Here is a 10,834-nt window from a genome sequence, read left to right as displayed (position 1 = left end):
GTTGCTTTGCTCTGACCTGTAAGTAGTATGTGCTGAGAAGTGTGGCAGGCATAAACCCGGGCGCCGTAGACACTCGCTCACACCAGCTCTCAGTGCTGGCAGCGTGCCACAAATGGCAGAAGCTCCAGCACTTCTTACCTGATGGTGCCGGGTGGTGGTGACAACTGAGAAGGGCTGTTTCTAGCTTGAATTGGAGGAAAAACAATTTAAAAAACACACTCTTCAAATGTGTTTAAGTTATTGACCACTAAGAAAGCTGCACAGGAGGCCCCAGAGAAGCACAAGAGTTTACTTTATTACTTGGAGAAGAGTTATAAAACTAAGGGTATCCCCACCACCAACTAGTTCATAAATTTATATTTAGGGCTGAAGTTAAAAGTAAAATTGTGTGGATTCTTCCAACTCAGGGCTTCAAAGCCCGGTTGTGAGTTGCCCTTCGTGTCAGCAGCAGGGAGGCTCACAGGCCTCAAATAGAGAGACTTGCCCCGTGCTAGAAGGAGTTGAGGAGTGAATAGTTCCATCCCTCTGCAAACATACATTCTTGCTGTGAGCTCACTGCAGGTTCGGGCATTATTTGAATTTTCCATGCACACTGTCAACATGAGAGAAGAAAATGTGTACAGTGGAAAGTTACTGAAAAATAGACAAAAATGAGAGTCATATTACCAAATTGTTCATTGATAAAGTTTGCTAGAGGATGAGATTAAATAGAAGCCACTTGGGAATTAGTTTATTCTAAGGAGTTAGGTAAAAATCACTATTTCTCTGACACACAGGGTGAGAGTTTATCTGTAAAGAGATAGCACAGAGTCTGAAAAGCAGTATGCAGGGTAATCCGTCGTCCAGAGATGTTTCTGCCTTGCATGACCAAGACATAGACCTCAGCAAAGGCAAGGTCCAGTCCAGTACGAAGGATGAGCCACTTACAGCAGGGGCTAAAATGCCTACTGTGACATCTGGTTTGTGTCATTTACTAGTGTCTGTGCTATCTTAAAGTGGGGGCATGACTAGCATTTTCAACAATCATCAGTGATCCATTTGCCCAAACTAGGACCATGGTATTAATCTTGCATGCTTTTGGAACGGTTTTTAAAAACGTCTGGGTTTTGTTTTGTAAGCGTCTGTTTTAAATGACCCTCCCTTCCTGTAGTCCTTGGTTTCTGTATCCCTGAGTGCAGACGATTTTTAATTGTTGCTATTTATCTATGCTTCACAGCATGAGAGAGCAATGCCTCAGGGCTCTTGTGGTGCTTTGGGGTTGATGGGTTTTGAGTCTGAGCAAGAGTTATCACAGTAGCTACCACACTGGATTGTAGTAATACATTTCTTCTTTTTTTCCCTGTAGCATTGAAAGCCGAAAAGAGAAGAAAGCTGACTCAGGGAAAGGTGTTGACAGGGAGACTTGTCTATGACTTGATCTTCAATTTATTTTTTACATATATATGAGAAGAGTGCCACAATTATTGATAAAACTGCTTTGATCATGTATTATAAATTCTGTCTCTCATCCCAAATCCACCATACTGTAAGTAGTGCAATACTTGTTTCATTTCTGTATTTAAACTTCTGAGCAATGAGACACCTTTGTGAACAAATACATTAGCTGATGCAAGAATCTGTGTGTTCCTGGCCATAAGTTAGACATTTGTAAACACTGGCTTCTCATTGTCAATTTTATGAGAGCAATAGCTTTCTTAAAGAGATAAGTCATATTTACCTAGTTTGTATTTTCCTACTTTAGTGACCTGAAGTTGCCTGATAATTTTATCCTGAAGAATTTTGAAAGGTAGTGTTACTTCTTTTTATTTTTTATAGCTTAGTGTTAGAGACTTATTTCAAAAGACCCAAATCAAAAAGTTAGTTTAAAAGCATTTTAAAATAATTGCATTTATGCACTTTTTGATTTATTATGACACATTTAATACTTAAAAATTTATATGTAAGTAAAACTTAAAGTCATTTGAAAAACATGTAGAAACCTGTTCACTACTTGTTAAAAGAGAATCAGACACTAATGCAGAGTCAAGTAGTATTTGCTTAAGATTCAAGTTGTGACTACAAGATCGAATACGGGGCTGGTATGCAATGTTTTAGAATAACTTTGTAACAGTTTTGTGGAATTTTCAATATAAATGTTTATCAGAAATGTGTTGTTAAATTTCTCCCCCATTGAAAACAGATGCTTTCCCGATAAACCTACTATAGACATGCTCATGGGATACCACGTAGAAAATCGTTGTATGTGAACTTCCACTCCTGTACAGTCACTCGCTACTGATGTTCACACACTGCTAACACCAGTCCTAATCGTGTTCTAGTGCTAGGCCAGCAGGTCTCTAATTGTATTTTTTTCTGCAAAGATCTTTTCCACTTTTTAATTAAGTGCATGCTGTGGAAAAACAATATTTTAAATACAAAGTTCAGGTTTCATTTGAGAAGGTTCTATAGATGTTTTCAACCCACATGAAGTAATCCATCTTTACTAAGCTGATATAGGAGGGAGGAAGGAAAGTACAGAATTTTTGAGCATTACTAAAAATAATTTTAGATAAAATAAATGTGAAGTTAATAAAGACTAAATCTCATAGTGTTTTTGGTTCATAAGAGTAATCAGTGACCATCAACCTTATAATACTTCAGTGTCTAATTTTATATTTCCGAGCCCTGTGGTTTTTACAAACTAGTATTATATACTCTGCTTATAAGTGAAAAGTGAGAAAAATTCCTCCTGTAATTAAGCTAATGAAAAAATAAATCCTCTATTAGGTTCAACATTTTGATACATCCTGAAAAATCCCTCTCATAATCCTTGAAGGAGCCATTTTTTTTAATAGAACATGAGCCTAAAAATTATCGGAAGAAAAATTTGCAGCTAATTAAGTTTGTATTTATAAATGCTGAAGAAAAATGCAAAAAACTTTCTGTTCCAAATGGATTGCCTTCGTGTATTTTATAATACAGATACTATATTGTAAACAGTCCCGTTGTTTTACGATTTAGCCAGTCAGTCCCAAAAGCAGCCTCCTCGTGTTTTCATACAGTAACTGTTCTCTTAAAATGATCATAGTGAATTAAGAGCTTCACGTGATCACCTATTTGAATAAGCAATCATATCCAATGAAATTCTGTATTTCTGAGTATTTTTATAGTCATTTTGTTCTTGTGTGAATTTTAATGCTATCCTTATGTTAATCCTAATATTTTCAAATTATATAAAAATAAGAAAAATGTAGTGTTATATATTTACTTCTAATTTCAGATTCCTGGACAAAATTACTAAGTATCTTGAATGTAATTTATTGCAAAGTTTAAGTAATGTGTAAATGTGACTAGGATATTGTGTTTTTCACAAAGAAATGTTATGTGAAAATAAATATTTATCCAACTAATTTCCTTGCATATTTTAGATTGTGATGTAGTGTCTTGTCTTCCTTATATTCCTTCATATTAATCAGTAAATCAGTATAGAGCATATTGATTGTTTGAATATATTGAGTCTTCTGGAAATTCATGGTGCATTTTTGCCTAGAAAAACATAGAAATATACCTATGACTTTCCTGACGACCTAATAGTATTTAAATTTAGATCCTGGAGTTAAGAAAACTTGGTGATGCAGACATTTTATGAGTATGCAAACAATTTGAATTTTATGAATAGAAAATAAGGATGTATTTCCTCAGTTGCTAAGAAAACAGTGATTTGGGTACAAATGATATTGCTCCAATGACTAATAAAAGTCTCCAAGACCATCATTGACTCTCCCATTATTGGAATTTCTTACTCTTGTGTTTTTAACCCCAAATAAGAAAAGCAGTTCCTAAAATTTGTCTCCTTCGTGTGTGACAAAGGTCAGATAGGAGCATGGTTCCTCCATGGTCTTCTGGCAGTGCGTTGTGGAGTTAATTGCACTCAGATCGCTAACCTACTGCCTAGTGTTTTTCTCCTAACTAGGGAGTTTACTTTGTAACTGTTACTATTTAACAGCCCACAATACTGGGAACTTTTTCCCTAAATATAATCAGAATGTCTCCTTGGTGTAGTTTAAACTCATAATCTGATAAACGCTCTACACTGGTGATTATCAAACTTTCCATTTCAACAAAAATTCTAGATTTTTAAAATTTTTTCTTGAACCTTAGAAGTGTGGCTCATTCTGTTTCCTCTCTGCACTGATGTACCTCTGTTTCTATTTAGCTTTAACTTGTTTGGTGCTGGCTACTTGATTCTTTTATTATATTTTTGCAAAATTGCTCCAAGATATCTTATATATTCACACATGAAATGAAATTAGATTATAATCATTTGAAAGTTGTATGAGAGGAATTTGGATAATATGATGATTCAGTCACCTTGAAGAAATCTAATAACCAAGGATTACAGAAAATTATTTTAGAGACCTGTTTAGGTGTTCTTCACAGAAAGTTGCAGTTAACTGATAAAATCATTATTTCAATTCAAATGGGCACTACCATTGTGCTAGAACTTTGAAAGCAGAGCTATACTCTGCTTCTAAAGGCATGGTGGAGGGACCAGCAGTTAGTGTAATGGCTACATCACTGGACTCCCATGTAGTCAATGGCGGTTCGAGTCCCAGACCTGGCAGCTTAAACTCACGCCGCTCTTGTGTGTGTGTGTGTGCGTGTCCAAGATTCCGAGAGGAGAATGGAGGAGAAGGGATTATGGCGTGGCCATCCCCCCTGGGGAATGATTTCTCACTTTCTGTCTGTCTGTCTTTCTCTGTCTCTCCGGTGAGGGCAAGAGCCCTATAGCAAAAACCTCTCCAAAAAGAAAAAAGAAAAAAAAAGGCACCGTGGATACATGACTACAGTATAATGTAATATATACTGAATTGAGGGTAAGATTAAAGCAGAGAGTAACTTAGGCGTGGAACTTTGAGTAGGACGGGGTTTGAGGATATCACTGTAGCAGAGGCAGCATATGGATTAGGACAGTGATTAGGAAGGAAATGTACTCTATGAACTGCAAAGATTCCTAAACCCATGTCTGTATTAAAATAAAGATGGCATTAAAAAGTAAAGATATGTGACGTAATTGGAGCCTTGCGTGTTTAATGCATAGTATCTTTGGAAATAGGCAAACAGCCCAATATAATGGGGTATTCGGAGGCTAGTGAAGAGTTGTAAGAAAAGATAGAAAGTTGGAAACAATATGAATGATGTTTAAAAATTTTTTATAGTAGGCGTTTAGATTTTACCCATTAAAAGTTTGAGTATGGGAAGGCTTAGTCTGGCAGCACATTAGAGAACGTAGTGGAGAAAGAACAGGATCATTTCTTCCAGCAGTGACTCTCAGATGATCAAACTAAACTCTGTGAATGGCCTATAAGTTTCTGTTAGGATAGAAACCAAACAAGCCCAAGCACTCTCCTTGGGTACTTAACAAGTTAACACCAGACATAATTGCTTTATTATCATTTCTTTTATGTGGAATATTTCTTTATACATGGAGCATTCCCTTACATATGAGAGTGCTTCAAAAGTTTGTGGGGAAATGAAATGAAAGGAAAAGGGAGTTAAAGCACTGGACTCCCACATGGTCAACTACAGTTCAAGTCCTGGACCTGGTGACTTGGAACTCACGCTGGGTGTGTGTACGTGCATACCCAAAACACTGAAAGAATGATGAAGAAGGGATTATTGCATGACTATTTTCCCTGGGGGGGGGGTCATTTCTCACTTTCTCTCTCTGTTTCTCTCTGGGTATCTGGTTAGCACACACACCCTATAACAAAAATGTCTCTTAAGAGAAAAAAGAGAAAGAAAGAAAGAAGAAAGAAAGAGGAAGGAAGGAAGGAAGAAAGAAAGAAAGAAAGAAAGAAAGAAAGAAAGGAAGGAAGAAAGAAAGAAAGAAAAAAGGAAAAGGAAAAGTTTATTTTGGTACAAAAAATTTGAAATTCATGCATATTTTTGTCATAATCTGCATTTCCATTAAAATTTTGAAGACCCTGCATACATACATACACACACACACACACACACACACACATACACACACAGGCACACATATGTGTACACACACACAGTTCTATTTGAAAACAAAAGCAGTGTTAACAATAAGCCTAAGATCATTAATGAAGTCTTAAGATTTATATGTAGTACAAAAAATCAGCTAATTGCCAGTGTCCAGAAAACTCCTCCCCTCTGTCTACCTCTTGCCATCTTGTTCGTTTTTACGCATGGACTTACCTTTGTTTCTAGGTCCTCTTGCCTCCTGGTAGGTGTAGAATCAAAGGTATCTGCCATGCAACTTACTTCTTCCATGAATTTATAAGCTCTTTGGAGGTAGGAATGGTGCCTTTATAGACAAGGTCCCTTTTCTGTAACTCTCCAGAGCTCAGTCTGTGCTCTTCGGTTTATTCCACCAAAATAAAGGTCCACAAAAATGTCCCCTTACATGTCAGGATGGAAACAAAAAACAGATACTTACTGCACACCCTCATAAGGTAAGGACAGAGAAAACTAACACAAGAACCTTTGCAATCCACACAGCCACCAAGGCGGGAGAGGCTGCTATGTCTGGGAGGGAAAATGAGGGAGAAAGTGGCAGGCATTGTTTATAAATGCAACACATCACAGCAATGCGACAGCTGCATGAGGTAGGTATTTTTGTATGGTTTTCAAATTAAGACCCTGGAGTTCAGCAAAGCTAAGTACTGTTCTTTAAATGTTTTCCACTGGTGAGGGGTAGAGCTGAGAATCCAACTCCAGTCTGTCAGCCCTCCACTGCAGTGCACCGCACTTGGGTCGGGAGGGGAACGGGGCTGCCTTCCTCCTTACCAGGGTGTTCATTCTGGCCCCTGGAACCAGCATCAGGCTCAGATGGGTAGTACTCCTTATTAATATGTACATTTTCTCATTATCCGTCTTTCTGTGATTAACATTGGAAACCAAACCTACCCAACAAAACACGTTTTCTTTTTTGCTCCTAAGTCACAAATATCATGACTTTGGACAGAAAAAGTTAAAAGATAAGTGAAGGGTTTTGGTTGTTGAATGGGCACACTTCTCACTGTACTCACATATGTGTTCTAAAAAATCTGACAGACTTGGAGAGGTGGTTCATACGAAGGGTTCTATAGAGTAATAACTGAGTTTATTGAGGCTTAAAGTCTATAAAAAGCAGAAAAGTTACACTTTTTGATTAGCAGTAAGCAAGTTATCTCTTTTTAAAAATTAATTCTAATTCTTGGCTTTAAATGTTAATACTGTCCCAGAAAAGACACATGCAGAAAGATGATGAATTCCTCTGAGGTATAACATTGGACTTGCTAGCAACATGCTCTTAGCTTTGTTTATTGGATAGTATGTTAGCTGTATAACCCCCATTAGTCTCTCATTTTCAACCAACTGTGTCCCTTGGATACCCTGATTACAGACTCTGGGTCACTCAGGATGTATGCGAAAGGTTCTTAGACATTGCTGAAATAACTGCCAAAAGCTGGCACAACAAAGTTCTCCTATCACATGGAAAAAATAAAACCATTGTATTTGATATAGTGAGTGTTTATTTTCCCCATAGGGTGTGTGCTTGCTGGAAAGAGACAGAAAGAGGGAAAGTGAGAAATCACCCCTTAGAGAGGATGATCATGGTGCAATCACTTCTCTTCTATTCTCCTCTTGGGATGTTGGGCACACACACACACACACACACACACACACACACACACACAAGCACTTGGGATGTTTTTCAGGTCACAGGGTCCAGAACTTGAACCACAGGTGGCCATGTGGGAGTCCAGTGCCTTAACTGCCACACCATCTGCTGGCCCTCGTATTTGGTATGGTTTCTATTTTGAGTTAATGGAATCTTAAATATTGTACAAATATAGTAGTTTCATAAAGCAGCATTCTCACATTTATTTAAAGCAAAAGCAACAAATGTCAAGAAGTTGAACTGTTAGTTTCAGTGACCACCTATGAATAAGAAAGGAGACAAAATATTCAGAATGACATACAGCCTCATGTAATCATTGATCTTTATTTTTAAAACATTTTATTTATCTATTTACTTGTGGTTTTCAAGCCACCAGGTCTGGGACTTGAACTGTGTTTGGCCATGGGAGAATCCAGTATCTTAACCACAATGCCACTTGCTAGCCCTGATCATTGATCTTTATGGTGGTGGTTCTCACTCATGAAGGATGTATTAAAAAATACCATGTGCCTGCTATTTAAGATAGCATGAAGGAGGCCAGCAGGTGGCATGGTGATTGAGGACGCTGGAATCCCACTTGGCTGACCTTGGTTTGAGTCTCAGACCTGGTGGCCTGCTTTCTCACTTTCTCTCTCTCTCTCTCTCCTCTCTCTCTTTCTCTTTTTTGTCCTTCTGTGGTCAAATTGAAATAAACAAATGAATAAATAAATAAAGGTAAATTCATCACACTTAAAAAAAATAAGATAGCATGAAGGTATGTAATCATTTTGGGGCTTCAAAAAATGCTCATATTTTGAAAGTTTGTTTCCACTTTGAATCAAATGACAGGGTTTCTTTGTTCCTTATGGCTAAGTAATATTTCATAGTGTATATGTGCCAGTTTTTCAACCCACTCATGAGTTCTTGGGCATTTAGGTAGATTCCATATCTTAGAGAATAAACTGCAATAAATATAGATGTGCACTGCATGCATATCATGGAAAACATATTGTGTGCTATAGAGATATACAGTGATTGAATGTAAATAATAAATCATGAAAGAACTAAAGTACATGGAAAAAAGTTTATTTCCTTCATGAAACAGAGTGAGAGCTTGAGTAAGAGTGAAAGCAAAAAAGAGAGAAAGCCCTTGAGCAGGTCCTCACTAATACTACAGCCCTTCCCCCGACTCCCAGCCAGCCAGGATCAGTTTACCTGGAACCTAAACCCAGGCCTAATAGATGGCAGCAACATGGTGCGGTGGTGCCCCAGTCCCTGCACCATGCATAGCTGGTCCGAAAGTAATTCTTAAATTGATGTTCTAAAAGTCCTGATAGAAACTCTAATCATAAACCCTGTATCCATAGAAGAGACATGGACCAGTTCTCCCTTCATTTGGTGTTATGCTCCCCTGGGCCTGCAGCACTCTACTAGGTTCTTTATGGAAGGAGTCTTAGCCATCCGTAGGCCATTGGAGCCTGTGACTGTTGACGGCAGATGACTCTACACATCCTAGTTGGTAGGGTTAGCTCCTGTGTGTTTCAAATTTGCCACCAAATTAAATTTATTTCTAGTTTATTTGTCAATTTCCTTACCTTCCTTTTCTATTGATAATAAGCTAATTTAAAGCTCTTACTGGCATGTAGAACTTTTCCTAGGAGGATCAAAATCACTTTGACTATTTACTTTATTATTATTTGTAACCTGCATTGCCTAACAATGTCTTTTTATATTTATATATTTAAGTATGTACATAAATATATAACCTATATTTTATAAATAAGAATGTTTATATGGGATTTTTATCACCTCTGTGCTTCAGAGAAAATATTTAACATATTTAGAAACTAAAAGACAATGAATTCATACTATTTAGATGTTATGCAAGTATTATACAATATCTGATGTATAATAACTTACATTGTACAATATCTGATTTCAAATAAGTAAAAAATATTCTATCTAATTCATTTTTATGATTGTTAGTGCTGTACATGAAAGAAACACATATTACTATGGTTCCTTGATTTAAAACTCTGCAAAGATTGGTCCAGTTACTCACAATGATTGAACTATATTAAGAAATAGAATTTTGACAAGCACGTGGTATGTTTGAAAGCTGGTTCATGGTTTCGATGGATGAGTGGGATTTGAGGTTTAATTAAGGTGAATCTACTCAATGGCATCTTCTGAAAGCATAGAGCTGGATTTCACAATTCTCCATCCATTCCTATGCATGACTCACCAGTCTCATGTTGAATTGATAGACTTTTTTTCATTTTTCTGTTTTTAGATTTTTATGCTGTAGCTCACCCTGTCTGGGATAACTTTGTCTAACAAATGGTCTGATGCTAAGTTTAAATTTATAAAGTCAACTTTTAAAAAATGAGACTGTTTTGCAAATAATTGAAACAAAGAATTTTTTCTCAGATAACTAGACATTCCTTTGCTAGGCCAAAAGCAACATTTTAAATCTACATGTTCATCATTATAGTTATGTAAACCAAAAATAATGGGGTCAGACACTTAAGTGATTTGACTTGACTTTTTTTTAACTTCTACTGAACCATCATAACCTCCAAGATGATATTGCTGATATTATTTGTTTTTATAATATGAGATTCATCATCATTTCTGGGAATAAAATTATAAATTACATATTATATAGATAATAAACATTTTTTAAAATCGACTTCTCAAAAACTGTATGTATTTGTGACAGAAATCATGTTAGACCAAACGGTTATAGACTGCCTAATTTAACACACTTTTAAAAAATGTATCTAAATTTTTACAAAAGCTGAACTCTTTTTCATGTTTACAAGGTAGTCTGGGATTGTTCATAAAATAAACAAGAATTTTTCTGGAAAAACATGTCCATATGCCAGTATGGTTTAGATCTGATTCAAGACACAATTCATTACCATTTAAAAAAAATGAAATCACATTTATTAAATGACCTGGGGAAATTCCACAGTATGTAGAAAGGGAATAATAATACATAACATCTAGTTTATTTTCCGTTTTTAAAAATGAGTCCAAGGAAGTTAAAATATTCTCTTAATTAAGATGCTCAAAGAAATGAAATAGATGATGCAAGGATTCCTTCAAGTTAGGATTTGTGATACAAATATTTTCATCCTTTAACAGGGCAAGCTGATGTGTTCACATCTCAGTTCC

General features: G+C 36.4%; 1 protein-coding gene across 1 annotated transcript in view; it reads left to right on the top strand.

Moving 5' to 3' along the window:
* SLC4A10 (solute carrier family 4 member 10) overlaps positions 1 to 3,104 on the top strand; it is a 155,193-nt gene extending 152,089 nt beyond the window's left edge. The window contains exon 22 of the mRNA XM_027776513.1: positions 1,346 to 3,104. Within this exon, the coding sequence (XP_027632314.1) occupies positions 1,346 to 1,412 (67 nt within the window). The 3' untranslated portion in view covers positions 1,413 to 3,104. The remainder of the gene's footprint in view (positions 1 to 1,345) is intronic.
* The last annotated feature ends 7,730 nt before the right edge of the window (positions 3,105 to 10,834 follow it).

Source organism: Tupaia chinensis, unplaced genomic scaffold (genome assembly GCF_000334495.1).
Source record: "Tupaia chinensis unplaced genomic scaffold, TupChi_1.0 Scaffold000674_2, whole genome shotgun sequence".
Classification (NCBI taxonomy): domain Eukaryota; kingdom Metazoa; phylum Chordata; class Mammalia; order Scandentia; family Tupaiidae; genus Tupaia; species Tupaia belangeri.
Note: the sequence above shows the minus strand (reverse complement) of the source record. Positions and strands in the feature narration are given on the sequence as shown.